Genomic DNA, 14,268 nt, shown 5'->3' with positions numbered 1-14,268 from the left:
GTAATAGATTGGATCAGGTCGCAAGACAACGCAGTGGGAGAAACACAAGTTGAGGATAAACACAGTTGAATAACACTTGGGATATACTCTCAATAACTACGCCAATAAATATATGGTTTATCCATGAGTTGACATCCAATTCTCACGGGTGTATAATAATACCGAGGTGCTGTGTTCTCTTCAGGGAGTGACTGGGTGATTTAGAGCTGCACCTTCTTGGCTTCGACATCAATGACACGGCAGGCAGGCATCACTAGACCCCGAGTGCCTCTTACCCTGACTTTCTGATATTCATTTATTCCCATCTTTCCATGAGGAGCCCCGTCTTTGCTCTCTTCTCCCATTCATCACAAACATTGCCATCTCTCCCATCTTTATGCTCTCATCATCATCATCGTCTCACCGTTGAAGATGGCCTCCTTCCGCATCGCCACTATTGCTCTAATCTCCTTCATCATTTCTTTCGCTTCAGCCCAACAATGCACCTACAAAACAATCCAGCCAAAGGGCTCTGAGCCTGCTACCGCTCCCAATTGGGAATATTCCGTCATTGCCAATAAACTAACACGACCTCGCGGCATATTGTTTGACAGTGAGGGTGCTCTCATTGTTTTAGATTCTGGAAACGGTATAATCCACATGAAGCTCGATGACAATGACGCTGGAGGGAGATGTCTCCGAGTCTCAAGCAGGACGACTTTACTTGAAAAGAGTGATGTGCGTTTACATCCACATTCTTACACTATCGGTCACCAACTAATTTACAGCTAAACCATGGGCTCGCCATTTCAAAGGATGGCCGCACCATATATGCCTCCTCATCAGAGAGCGTCTTCGCATGGTCTTATGATCCTAAGAAAGTCACGCTGGATCAATCCTCAGAGCAGACACTAGTTAACAACATGACTAGTGAAGGCTATACACCGCGAACCCTTCTCATCTCACAGAAATACCCTGATATGCTTCTCGTTTCCCGAGGGAGCGATAAATATCTTGACCCGGGAACCGAAGACCTTTCCACTGGCCGCTCTCAAATTCGTGTTTTCAACATCTCATCTTTCAGTAACAGTTCGCCCAATACGAAGCCTTATAGCTACGTTGATGATGGTGTCCGCCTCGGCTGGGGTCTGCACAATTCGGTCGGCATAGCAGAACACCCCGATACTGGTGGAATATTCAGCGTTGAGAACTCTTATGACAGCCTTAATCGGGATGGCAAAGATATCCACGATGATAATCCGGGCGAAGAGATGAACTTTCACGGCTATCTCAATGGTTCTACGGAGAGCCGCGGCGGCAACTATGGCTACCCTTTTTGCTTTGCCTTGTGGTCCACAGACAAGTTTCCTAAGCTTGGTGACCTCAAAATTGGCCAACAGTTTGCTGCTGATCGTAAGTCTGGTCAATCTCGTCGAACCGATCGGGAATGCAGAAGGGATTACGTTGCTCCCGTGCTAGTATTCCAAGCCAACGCTTCGCCTTTGGACCTTAAGTTCGACCAGAACGGCACACGGGCATATATCTCTTTCCATGGAAGCTGTAAGTTATCATCCCACTTTACCCCCTGAGCCACTTGACTTACATGCTCAGGGGACCGTCGTGAGCCGGTTGGATATCAAGTTGCATATACCGACTTCAAAGATGGACAACCTGCGGCTGCCGCTTCACGAAGCAGGAATGCCACCAAACCCATCATTTTCAACAAATCACTCAACAAATGCCCGGATGACTGTTTCCGCCCTGTTGGCCTGGCCTTGGACTCAAAAAATCGGTTGTTCTTCTCCTCTGATAAAACTGGTGAGATTTTCGTGGTAAATCACAATGACACTACCCGGGATAGGGGAGGCAATAAATCTTAGGAGGGTGCCAATGACGATAATTCTGCCTTCGTCTTACGTCCTGGGTCGGCTGCGTTAATCATGACATTAGCCGCAGTTATCATGGGAGGCTTCCTTGCTTGATAGTTCCAAGTGGGCAACCAAGTTCTTGTGTTTTAATTAAGGCTTAATCAGAGTGCTGGTGGACGGGTGGAGTATCAGTGTTTCTGAGTTGGAACAACAGTTTAAGTTGTGGGCACAGCTGTTTCGTATCGTCATAGCAATTCAATATTCAAGCATCGATAACATAACATTTTTAAGAATTCTCAGTTCTATTACTAAGCCAGAGTGGCTCTCTTCATCCATCACAATGTCCCGCCAGAAAAGTAATCGGGTCCAAGGCCCGTGATATACACAAGCCCATGTATAGCGTTATTCGGCTACATTCGCGCTCATCACATGGCGTCCCACATCGGGACCAAGAGGTCATAGCAAGATAATCACCCTTTTGTTTGCCTTGAACGCCTGGCTCTCCTATTTGTACTCATAGTTGCGTCGCGCTTTACTCTGCCTCCATCTATTCCTCAATTGTCTTGACGCACTCCCACTCGCCTCGTAGATTCTCCTTCCACAACGACACCTTGTTGTCCTGGCCGCTTACCGCCAGCACATTGCCGCTGAGCGACCAGCTAACTCGCCACACAGCCGCCTCAAAGTTGAGGACCTTAGATTCCCACTGGGTAGGGTTTGAGGGGTCAGATGTCCAAATACGGACTGTCTTGTCCTGCGAAGCAGAAGCGATGTAGGACTTTTGGAGGACAGTAGGGGACCAGGCAACATCGCGAACCCAGTCGGTATGACCAGTCAGGGGCTCACGCTCTTGCTTGTAGGTCTGAGAAGCAGCATCAAAAGCCCAGATCTTGAGAACGTTGTCGCTGCCACCAGAAACGAATCGTCGGTTGCCGGTAGCACCAGGACCAGGGGCGCTGCTGACGATGCTTCCAGGAGTAGTAGCGGGAGCCCAGGAGACAGAGTTGACGCCGAGACCGTGGGCGGGGAAGATGGTGTGGTCGATGCTGTTGTCCTTGAACTCGAGAACGCTCACATTGCCGTCGGAGGAGGCGCATGCTAGCAGACAGCCAGCCTCATGGGGAGACCATGAAACGACGTTGACCGAGGCCTTGTGTAGGTTGAAGTCGTAGATTCGCTGCCATGCGTTGTTCTGTCCGCCCTGCTCCTTCCAGATGAATACCTTGCCATCGTAACCAGCCGATGCGAGGATGTTGCCGTACTTGGGATGCGCCCAAGCGACACACCAGACGGCACCCTCATGTCTGTAAGTCGACCCTGTCAGCTTCCCCTCCCTAGGTATAGGGGTATTTCGAGCCTACCCCTTGAGAGTCTCGATCAATCGCTGGGTTTCGCCCTCAATCTCAAAGATCTTGATCGTCTTGTCGCCAGAGCAGGTAGCTAGCTTGCGCCCGTAGTAATCGAGGACAGCATCATGCTGGGAGTAGCTGTCAGTATGATTCGAAGTCGTAGGGAGATATCGTGTCGAGCTTGGCTATGTATTGCATAGCTTCGAGTCGCATCAATCGGGAGCGGGAACGTACAATCATGTCCTCATGACCAGAGTTGGTGATAACTTGCGCCGACTAAAGGGGTGGGTTAGCTATAGTAGAACAAGTTGGGTATTGCTCGCTTCAGATGGGACAAGATGGGGATCTCATGATTCATGTATCACTTACCATCTTGCTAGATTTCACACCAAAGTTACAGCGCAAAAGGAAACAAGAAAAAAGGATGAATTAATAGAAAAGGTGGCTATCAGAGGACACGATACCGCCCATGACCTGGAGCTATCTGAGGTGGCCCGCGCCAGACCGTGGCGGTGGTGACAGTTGGCCAAGCTAGAGATCACGTGGATATAAACGTGATCTCGGCTTGAACACCCCACTTGCCGCATTTGTATCCGAACGGCGCAGTACGTACCGAGTTTAATGTTGCCTCGGCGCAGGCTTCCCCGGACGGGGCGGGAGAGCGGGCAATCACGAGCCATCGGGACTCGGTCTTGAATTGGAAACTTGGACTTGATTTCTGGGGAAAGCGGCTCTTGGATTATTCATCTTCAACCTCGCATCTACATTTTGATCTTCGTGCCGCACTTTCAGCCTTCTATAATCAGCTTTCAACAGCTTCACCGTTAGACATTCTATATACTATATACGCGCCACTAGACCCATCACGTACGCCGAGGTATACTACCTACTCAGTGCTCTCTCAGCATCTTCATCAACTCATATATCCAACATCTCACTCAATTATGGCGGACGCGTCGTGTAGCGGAGGAACACCCTTCAAGCGTCTTATTGACCACCAAGCCCGAGATGTCAGCCATCATCAAGACAGACTCGTAGATCGCGCTGGCCCTCAAGGTCATTCTGTAAGCACTCACGCATCTACTAGAGACTTATAAGCTAAACATCATCAGTCTTTCAGATCTGTACCACAACAGATGCAAGGCGCAGATGGCTTTGGAGCGTTCATGGATGGCCCATCAACTCTTCCAGGTATCCCTCAGCATCATGCAGCAGGAAGATTAGCAGCCCATGCCGCTGTCCTTGAACAAGGTCACTCACCAGCCTTTCACGCTGCGCAAGCACCACAGTTTCGCCAAGGGCATCATTCTCCCTCCGTGGACGTAAGCAACTGGGCAGCAGACTTCAGCCGCTTCGCAAATCAGTCACAGCAGCGTCAACCTCTTCAGAACGGCTTCGCTCAGCCTGCACCTCAGATGCATCAACCCGCTCCCCAGATGAACTTCCAAGCCGCATTTGTTCAACCAAACTCTGCTTTCTCTCCTATTTATGGCCAGGCCAACGGCGCTTTCATGAACGGCAATGCTGCGATGACTCAAGAGGTTGGCTTTGATGATGAAATGTCAAAGTGGATGGCTAACAACACCGGTGGCGGGATGGAAGAGGTTGACGCCATGATGGACCAGATGGCTCGTGAGCTGGAACTCAATGACGCAGCAATAGCACAAGCTGAAGCTCAAGAAGCCTCCCAACAGGAGACAACCGCTGAGCCGACATTGGAGGCTAACCCTACCAAGCTCGCAACACCAGATATTGCCAGCCTTTCTCTTGAGACAGAGGAGTCAGTGGTCACAGAACCTGTTGAGGCGGCAAAGACAAAGTCAGAAGTTGCAGATGCTGCAGAGCGTCTTCTTGAGTCAGTCGAGCATGAGGATGGCGAGAAATGGAAGAACTCAGTCTTCTTGTCATTAATGCGAGATTTCCGAGATGGAAGGAAAGACATCATCGACAATGAGATTCGGGAAACCCCGGAGAACGAGGGAGCTGTTGGGAAAGACGCCCAGTGACGCCTGCGAGACCTTGACGAAATCAGACGCATAGCCTCGAGGCTACGTTTACACAATCATGATACTATCAAACGTTCTTCAGCAAATTTTAGTAGTCCGCATCAAGACGAGTTGACGTCACGGTGGGAGGTTGCATCGATGAACGACTCGCTGTGGGATGCAGCCTCGTTTCCTAGTTCTTGCACCGAACATCTCAGTCGAACGACGTTCTAGGATAACGGAATCATAACTGATCAAGCCGGACCCTTAAGGTCCATTGGAGCAGAAGGGGATCGCTTTGTCATGGTATATAATGGCAAATTATGTACATCATGGTTAGAAAGTCAGCATCGGATACGAATCCGTATGAATTAACAGGCGTCGAAGTAATTAACTTCAAGTACAACTGAGAATCATATTTCAGGCTGAGAACAGCGGGTTTATGTACCATTGACAGTGAAAAAAACACGCTTGTAGCCAATGTAAAACACAATCACAAATCAAAGGACTTGAATCAATCAATAGGCATTTCTTTTCATAAGCGGTCAGTCGCTCCCATAACTCCAGATATTCCCTTCCTTTCATTTGTGACCCAAAATGCATTCCGTTACATGACTCTCGTTCCTTCTCGCATGATGCAATCTTGAGTAATGACAGAAAATCAGTGTAGACACGACGGATATATAAGAATCGTGTCATCCAGTAATGGCCCCCTTAGTCTTGTATGCATAACGCCATGATATCGAAGAAGAATGTGTAAGGTAGAAAATGGCAGGGCTCGTCATGTATAAATAAGCGAATCCATGCCAAATAAGGGCAATATAAATGAGATCAACTCTTTATAGTGACGTCCATGAGCAACCGCAATCGGTAAGTGACGGGTTTGTTCGTTTCAGCAACTGTCGAAGCGCTTTCTTGGTCTCAAGTTCTGAGCGCTTTGTGAAGGTAAGGTCCAGGGTATCAACATCCTCATTCTCCTGTTCAACAATGACGATCACAACCTTCTTACCGTCTTTTTCGACCGGCCTCTTCTCATCTCCGTCGCCAATGATCTCGTATTGAGTGCAAGTCGCCACGGATTCTTCACCCCATAGAAATCGGCGCTCAACCATCTTGTAAACATGGGGGAACACGGGCACGGGTTGTTTCCAAGAGCTCCAGTCGGCTGTGGATGTGCTAGAATAGGTGCTGTATGTGGCAGTGGCACCTTCGGAACCAGTAGTTGTCGCAGAAGGGGGATGATAGGTCGAAGAATTTTCACCGGGGTAAATAAAGAACTCGATGACAGTGTCTGGCCATGTACATATCCAAGGCTTGTCGCCCTTCTTGGCATTGGGGGGGGCCTTGTTCTTGAATCGATGGAAAGAGTTGTAGTCTTCATATTCATCGTCGCCGTCCCAACCTCGCTTGCTCAGAGCAGCACCAAACTTCTTCTCGGAAACGATGACAGTCTTGTTGTACTTTGTCCTCAACCACCAAGCAGGACCGCGTGCAAGTTCCAACGTGTCGTTAACTAATACCATAGGTGTTGGCTGAGGAATGCTGGGAGGTTGGGCACCCCACGGAAATGGCGTGTCCTTATCAGGAATAGCTTTGAGAGTCAGATTGTAGCAAGGTTTGGACTTGGATCTTGTGCCTTTATCGATCTGAATCGACCACATAGGGATGACAATGTCACAGGACCAGGCCGATGACTGTTGCGAGTCGTTGAAACAGGCATTGCTATTCTGAGGGCTAGGGTCAATATTGGGGAGTGCAAAACGCCCTACGGCCATTGGGGGCAAGTCAGTCGGTATGGTTGTGATGATCTCAGGGTCATATGTGGTCGTGGTCGGAGGTTGGTAAGAATATTTGCTGGACAGGAGTTAGCATGATAGTGAAGGTCAACAGCAAAACTTACTCATTTGGATCAGGGGGTCCATCTGGGTTATTGTTATGGTTTTTTGTGAGCATAGTTCCAATAACGGCACCCATGATGATGCCCATGAGAATCAAGCCAACAAGCAGGAGGCAAATAGCCCAGTAAGGTACAATTCCCCAGAGCTTCTTCTTTGCCCTACGTTGCCATTTGTTGACAGTAGGCTTCTCGGAAGTTTCGGCGGCGGCGGTGTTGATGTCGTGATGGCTGGCCTCGGAGGCATGGCTTCTGACTGAAGGCCGGGTCCTCGGCAAAGCTAGGTCATCATCCGTTGATGAGAATTCAGGATCGCGAGTTGCCATACCAATTCCACCAGCTCCTGGAATTTCCCTGGTGGGGGATGCGGGCTCAGACACGGGCGATACTGGCGATACTGGCGATACTGGTGTTTGTGTTGCAGGTTTAGGCACATACGCATTATCCGGATATCTGGTGTAGGGCGGCAGTTCCTCCATATGGCCCAATGGGCCGACCAAATCACCTGCCTCTTCTCCATCCGGTCCTAGTTGTCGCTGATAAGTTCCTCCCAAGCCGTTGAATCCCACTGGAATCGAGGGTGCGCTGCTCTCGCCGGAGGTGGTGTTTTGTGTGTAAAGAGCGTATGGATGAGTTGGAGCTTGAGTGCCTCCATAAGAACGATCTTCTGGTATGACTGCGTTGGCGGTGGTAGATGTAGTAGCCACACTCATTGTTCGCTGAGGATACATCTGATATGGATGAGAGGGACCAGATGGGCCTGTATATGGACTTTCGGCGCGAATGACCGGAGAATCTGACGATAGACTGTGGTTGTTGCGTATGTGAGATCGGTCAGCAGTTGATGTGCCGTCGTTTCGAAGAGCAAGAGAATCATGATTTCGGTGAGGCTTGGAGATGCTAGAAGGTCGATTGCGGATGGCAGGTGCGATTTCACCTGATCCAGAGACAAGTGGTGCCTGTGATGACTTTGTAGATGCCGATTGTTGGGAAAAGGATTCAGTCGATGATAATGACGATTCGGGTTGGGTATTGGAGTTTGAAGTCGGGTTCATGGAAGAAGAAGAAGAGGTGGCATTATCGGACGGTCGGAAGCCATCCGCCACCATCATAGCACTGAGATCGTAGTCATCGTCGGCACCACTACCAGTGGACAGCCTCAAGGAACGCGAGCGTCGGGTCGATGAGCGACGCGAGTTGCTAGAGTCCTTCCCGTTGTTGGGATCCATGGCGTGGTGGAAAGGGAGGCCAGGGCTTCAAGCCAAAGACGCCTGCAAGGGCGTGCCCTACAAGTCGTTGAATTTCAAGAGTTGAAGTCGACGTTGAGATCCAAGGGGGCGATGAACGGTGTCGGGATTCGAAGGGGAGCGGTCGTCAAGCCAATGGCGAAGGGAGTCGTTTTCGGGAGACAAAGTCAGATAAGGAGACAGTTTGTAGCGAGCGAATATTGAGTTCGAAACGGGAAATTCGATGACTCGAGTCAGGTCGATAATCGGATGAGCGAGAGTGATTGAGAGATTGAATTCGATTCGATTGATTGATGATGATGATGATGATGATTTGTTTAGTCGTGGTTGGGATGGGATGGATGGATCGATGGGGATTGACAGGATGGACAGAACTGCAAAAAGCCAAGAAAGAGAAAGCGGGTTTCGAAGAGGAGCGAGGGAGCGACTGAGAGTGGCTACACAACAGAAACAGGAGGAGGGAGACTGGGAGAACAGACCAACAGGAGGCAAGCAGGCGCCATACCAAGAGAGGGTCCCGACTTTCCCAGCGGGCTTCAGTGGACCCAACGCCCCATCCTAAGCCAGTCAGAACTGGTCTGGAAAGGGGAAGACCTCGAGGGAGTCCGGGCTAGGCTCAAGATGGTCTAGAACTGCCTGAGCTAGCAATTCCAGCGGAGGTTTTTTGTTTTCCTCGAACCTGAGTTGAGTTAACTACCAGAAGAGTTCAGGGCGCGTGAAAGCTTAATAAAGGCCTAGCTAAAGACACAAAGAGAGGCGTGCACGAGGAAGAGCACGGTTGTGCAACACTCAGCACATTCTTAATCCCATCAAACAGTCATGATCTGCAAAAGATTAACTCTCTTATCTGCAATTGAACCTTCCGTGTTCCCCAATGTGTGTCCCCCCATTGTCAGAGGGTAAAAACCACAAATTCCCCCTGGGCTGGCAGTGCAAGTGCCTGGGGCCAGGTTTGGAACGGCGGAGCTGGGCCTAAGGGGCGAGTGAGCGCCCTGGATCATGCGATTGGCGGACCGAGGACCCCGTTTCGAGCAACAGCCAGTGACGCAGCTTGGAGCGGTTTCAGCGAGCAGCATTGGGCTTGTCTTTGTGGATGGATCACTAATGGAGAGGTTTCATTCCTGCGTCATTGGTCATCGGAACTTGGCTACTCGCGAGACTCTATTTTTGAAGGTTTGTGTACGGATATGCATAGTTGGGTGTTGATATTGATGTTTACGTGGTGGATCCTCGTATTTACAGTCATCCATTCCCTCAACACATCATGATGCAGACTATCCCATAGTATGGATATAACTAGTCGTTACTATCATCTTCATCATTGGAAGTCTCGGCAATGATTGTCTTTCAGTCATGTCATGGATACTGTCACCGTCGGCTCTTCTCCCGCTTGGCAACCAAACCTGACTAGGGGTTGCGCAGCATCGGTAGCACACTCCGAGGCATTGGCCTTCCATTATCGGTTCCAGCTGGTTTTCACGCGCCAAGATCCTTGTGTGGATGGTACTGTACTCTTTGTTTACAGTCGAGTTCAAACTGCCGTGATGAGTTCAGGGTCTACCATTAACAATTAAAGATAGGCAATCTGATCATCGTTGGAAGAAGACCATGTGAAGTTATGAACCGATTCCCATTCTCTGTTTCACTGCATGGCTTATCAGCACTCAAGTTCAGGCGCTTCCTTACTTCCATCACATTCCTCAGATCGCACTGCACGAAATGGGTGATCCCGGCCGAACCGGCAGCGATGCTCTCTCCTGATTCCCAGGTCTCAGTCCCTCAGGGAGCAAGAAAACTTCTGACGCTGAATCAGGGTGCCAAAATAAACTGGTCTAAAGTCCTAGTGTGATATACTAAGTTTACGTAAGTCTTTTTATCACTTAGATCAAAGGTCTCAAGTTTTCTTGCCTCTCCTTGTCAGTGTCTGTCATTCCCGGTCTCCGCTGATCTCACCAAGATGATCTAAATATTTGCTCACTCAAGCGAAAACCCCATCTTCATAATCGATCCACATAATATCCAAGTTTTTTCCAACTCGTCTTCTAGAATTGTCATTTGTTGATTTGCACAGAGCGAGGGCTTTGTCGATGTTAATTTCCCAGTTAGTTCTGAATAGCATCCAACGGTCGGCTAGTCGGCTCTCTCTCCCTGTATCCCTGATGGCTTGCACGTGGGCTATCCCTCATCTCACCTGTGTTGAACTGGGCTGTTTCTCAGGTTCATGTAGTCTATGCTTCGGAAACGTGCAACACGACTCGGAGCATGCTCAAGGGCGCACTTGCTTCTAGAGTACCTTATCCAACCAGAGTCTTCATCTCGAGTGTCTCAAGATGCAGACAAAGTTGGACGATTTCGATGTATGCGTTGTCACTGAGAAGATGGTGTCAGACAGATGGTTCTCATTGATCTTTGCACAGGCAGGTGAGATCTCTCTCTTATATCTGCCACACCGGTTGAAAATGAAGCGTTGAAAATGCTCGCCTTGTTTTTTCTAGCCCACTCTCATGTCATTTCTGGGGTACAGTAGTTTCCGACTGCCGGTTGACGAATGAACCAACCATGATACTTAACCCAACTCTCGGGTTGCCTGGTGTCTTAACCACATGTTCAGCATGAATGTCATTAAACAACGAGTTGAGCACTCGCATAGTCCACAGATCACACGGTTGACAAGATGAATCCTTCAAAGTGGTGATCTGTGTGAAATGGTGATTGTACCAGGTATACTAGATGTCAGACCTTGTATACTATGCCACCAGAGTATCAAATACACAATGTCTGTTATCAGGCCATCGACTACATGTTACCCTACAATCAAATGTTCACATCTGCTAACCTATAATGTCCTAGAATAGTTTATCAATGAAGCTCAGAAAGGCACTTACAGTATGCAACTCTCGACCCTTTATCCCTGGATCGTCAGCCTTATAATTCATGTTTCGTTTCGTTTCTGCACTTCCACATGCCTCTTGACTCCAAACAGCAACTCTACCCTTTCCAAGGGCGTTTATTTTTCAACCCCATCACATTCTTGCTCACCTCGCAACTGCATAAAACCTCTTCCAATCCCATCATGTCACAGCACAACCCCTCCCTCACGCATAACCAACCAGTCAGCCCTGTTACGGCGGCAGCTTGCATGCTCCAGCAGCCAATCGTTGTGGCTCAACATCACCGCTTGAAAACGTCCCGCGTAGAGCAGACCACCGCACTGCAGCCTCGTTTAACTTGTTTCGGTCCAGATAAGAGGCAGTGAGAAAAGAGAAAACGGCAGCCACAGCGAAATGCATGCCGCTGCATGACGTCTAGGCGTCAGTTATACACTGTCCTCAAGCGTTCGCATGGCTCCGCAGCCTGCTGTGTTTAGTTAAAGTGTCCTGATTTTTTATGATATTCGTTGGTGGATTATGCTGTCGAACGGGTCTTGTGTCAGCCAAGTTTCAAGGAACTTGGACTCTCGGCCAATTCAGTTCCACGGGCTGTGTCTGTTCGTGTTCCGTGGCCAATTGAGTTGATCAACCCGAGCTGTCAATCGCATAGTTCAACTTAATTTCTCATCGTCTACTCGATACTGATTAGTCCAACTTGACAACTACTGGCGAACCACTACAACGTGTACCGTTCGCTTCACATTAAACTACTCGCCCACGAGATTTGCATCTCTTACACCCTCATCTCTGTCCTAGATCATCTATCACCTTACCCCTCTCCAAAGCAGGGCGAACGTGGCGCACGATCGTCCAGCTTGCACAGCGTCCATGGCCCCTTGGCTGCTCGCCCGAGAGCCTCAAGGAACGTCTGTTCCCTCCCGCCGTCAACCAAAATCCACTGGCGGCCCGTCACTTGCAGCGTACCGGTACCGTACCGTACTGCACTGCACATCACCTGGAGAGTCGTATCGTGTAAGCCCGCTCGCACAGAAGACGCTGCACGACGGACGGTCTTCACACCCACTCACTTACTGACTCCAACTACCCCTGTTGTTCTCTGCTTCTGCCGCTACCACAGCCTGTCCTGTTGTGCAATGTGCAACAACCATATGAGACAATAGCCTCTTTTCTCGTCGCCCGCAGAATATGAGATGCCTTGATGAGGCAGCCGATCCTGACGATTGCTTTTGTGCAATGGTCAATTCCAAGTACGTAGACGTTGTGTAGACCTCGCCTAGTCCGTGTGTTTAGTTCCCGTCTATATCATGCTCCCATGTCCGTCTCTCGTTTGCCTCGTCCTTTCTTCTTTAGCTCTTCATGTCGATCTCTTCTCTCTTGAACAAGGAACCCCTTCTTTCTATTGCCCATTCTGCCACGCTTGGCAAGCATCACCTTGCCTCCAGCACAACACCAGCCTCAGCTCACTGCTTTGGTTTGTGAACTGCACACCATTAACACATTCTAACCTCACAAACTCATTGCCACCCGCCTCATTCTCCAAGTAATTACCATCTCTAATAATCCACCATGTCACGTTCATCCGTCTACTCAGATGACAGCCGCTCATCGGCATGGACGACTACTTATACCCGGATACCCAAGAAACAGCCCAAGGCTCTCCGCTTTCTCTCATGGGTAGCTGGAGCACCACCTGGAGCTACAGCTGTCAAGAAGAGAACAAGAGACTACCGTGATGACCGTTCAGTCAGTTCCGGTGGCTCGACGTTCTCTAACTGGGATCAGTCCGACACACAACTCTACTGGGTTGTTCATCCCAATAGCTACTACTACAGCGGTAGCAGCAGGGGTAGCACCAACAGTGGACATAGTAAGCGAAGTGGACGGAGTCACAAGAGCGGAGGTGGCTCCCGTAAGCACTTTGACGGAGCCGTTCCCCGGCCGGTGGTTCAGCCGATGAACATGAACGGCGGCCCCCCACCACAACATCCACCTCCGCCTCCGATGGCCCCACCCATGGACGGAGGCTACGACGAAGGTCCAGGTTATGATGCCGGCTACGGCGATGGTATCTATGATGAAGGCTATGATCCCAATTTCGGTGGTGGTCCTCCTCCTGCCCCGATGATGGGCGGGTATGGTGGCCCTCCTCCTCCTCACATGCCTCCGCCACCTCCCATGCATCCCCAAATGCCCGGTGGAATGCCCGGCGGAGCTCCTTTTATCGACTTGACTGGCCAGAACCACCCAGGAGGTAGAAGAGGTCCTTCTTCAGAATCAGACGGTTGGAGTTCTGGGGAAGATTAATGTCTTGAGACTGGATTGACGGGCAAAACCTATTGAGTAGTGTTGTGCTTTCTGTTCATGTTGATGATTGTATTTGGATATGTATAGCCAACAAACTTGGGATGGCGAACATGGCGTTATTGGAACTCAGTCATGAGACAACTGAAGGGTTATGAATGAATTCACGATTGCTTGCACGTATCAATTTGACGAATGTCGCTTGCCGTTCTTTGTTTCTTGTTGGTATGGCCATCAGCGTATTAGCCGCTTGCATTCAATCCGCATGCCTTTGATGCGATAATAGATACTATGCATGTATGATTTGATAATATGAGTAGCTGCTCTGCATATTTTGTTTCAATGTTATGCTTTAGAAAGAATGTTATCACAGCCATTACTTCGAATCGCTTGAACTACGTCACAAAGAATTTATCCCATCCAGTGTGGCACAATTATAGCAACTTGGTCATCGAGCTGTATAACAAGGAACGAAACCAGAATTGCTAATATCCATCTTGAAACGTGAGGGTCTAGACCTTTCGATGATTGCTACCAGGTAACTAAAGGTCAAAATGACGTAGGGATAGAGTCTCGACCATTCACATGCCTCTAACGACTCAAGAAGTGTCGTGTGCTCCCTCTCATACACAAGGTGCGATACGTAATATCTGCGGTAGCAAAAAAAAAAAAAAAAAAAAAAAAAAAAAAAAAAAAAAAAAAAAAAAAAGAAATAACGCACGGTGATCTTCCCCAGTCAAGTACGACAAAGAAA

General features: G+C 49.2%; 6 protein-coding genes across 6 annotated transcripts; 4 read left to right on the top strand and 2 right to left on the bottom strand.

The window, feature by feature from the left end:
* Nucleotides 1-143: 143 nt before the first annotated feature.
* On the top strand, nucleotides 144-2,002 carry FOIG_06156 (uncharacterized protein). Its single transcript, XM_031205146.1, has 3 exons — nucleotides 144-717; nucleotides 768-1,539; nucleotides 1,591-2,002. The coding sequence occupies exons 1-3, from the start codon at nucleotides 412-414 to the stop codon at nucleotides 1,857-1,859; spliced, it is 1,347 nt and encodes a 448-aa protein (XP_031065395.1). The 5' UTR covers nucleotides 144-411; the 3' UTR covers nucleotides 1,860-2,002.
* Nucleotides 2,003-2,088: 86 nt separating this feature from the next.
* On the bottom strand, nucleotides 2,089-3,678 carry FOIG_06155 (protein transporter sec-13). Its single transcript, XM_031205145.1, has 4 exons — nucleotides 3,566-3,678; nucleotides 3,431-3,472; nucleotides 3,209-3,324; nucleotides 2,089-3,151 (listed from the first exon to the last, which is right to left on the bottom strand). Exons 1-4 carry the CDS (start codon nucleotides 3,566-3,568, stop codon nucleotides 2,395-2,397), a joined length of 918 nt encoding a protein of 305 aa, XP_031065394.1. The 5' UTR covers nucleotides 3,569-3,678; the 3' UTR covers nucleotides 2,089-2,394.
* FOIG_06154 (uncharacterized protein) lies at nucleotides 2,328-8,799 on the top strand. The gene is made up of 2 exons (XM_031205144.1): nucleotides 2,328-4,260; nucleotides 4,309-8,799. The coding sequence occupies exons 1-2, from the start codon at nucleotides 4,141-4,143 to the stop codon at nucleotides 5,200-5,202; spliced, it is 1,014 nt and encodes a 337-aa protein (XP_031065393.1). The 5' UTR covers nucleotides 2,328-4,140; the 3' UTR covers nucleotides 5,203-8,799.
* FOIG_06153 (uncharacterized protein) lies at nucleotides 4,885-9,544 on the bottom strand. The gene is made up of 2 exons (XM_031205143.1): nucleotides 7,082-9,544; nucleotides 4,885-7,035 (listed from the first exon to the last, which is right to left on the bottom strand). The coding sequence occupies exons 1-2, from the start codon at nucleotides 8,302-8,304 to the stop codon at nucleotides 6,021-6,023; spliced, it is 2,238 nt and encodes a 745-aa protein (XP_031065392.1). The 5' UTR covers nucleotides 8,305-9,544; the 3' UTR covers nucleotides 4,885-6,020.
* Nucleotides 9,545-10,652: 1,108 nt separating this feature from the next.
* Nucleotides 10,653-12,287, top strand: FOIG_06152 (uncharacterized protein; the record flags this gene model as incomplete). The annotated part of the gene is made up of 2 exons (XM_031205142.1): nucleotides 10,653-10,743; nucleotides 12,067-12,287. 2 exons carry the CDS (start codon nucleotides 10,653-10,655, stop codon nucleotides 12,285-12,287), a joined length of 312 nt encoding a protein of 103 aa, XP_031065391.1.
* A 131-nt stretch (nucleotides 12,288-12,418) lies between these two features.
* FOIG_06151 (uncharacterized protein) lies at nucleotides 12,419-13,624 on the top strand. The gene has a single exon (XM_031205141.1). The coding sequence runs from the start codon at nucleotides 12,780-12,782 to the stop codon at nucleotides 13,515-13,517; it is 738 nt and encodes a 245-aa protein (XP_031065390.1). The 5' UTR covers nucleotides 12,419-12,779; the 3' UTR covers nucleotides 13,518-13,624.
* Nucleotides 13,625-14,268: the final 644 nt, after the last annotated feature.

The sequence above is a fragment of the Fusarium odoratissimum genome (genome assembly GCF_000260195.1).
Source record: "Fusarium odoratissimum NRRL 54006 unplaced genomic scaffold supercont1.8, whole genome shotgun sequence".
Lineage (NCBI taxonomy): Eukaryota > Fungi > Ascomycota > Sordariomycetes > Hypocreales > Nectriaceae > Fusarium > Fusarium odoratissimum.
This window is presented reverse-complemented; position numbering and strand designations above follow the sequence as displayed.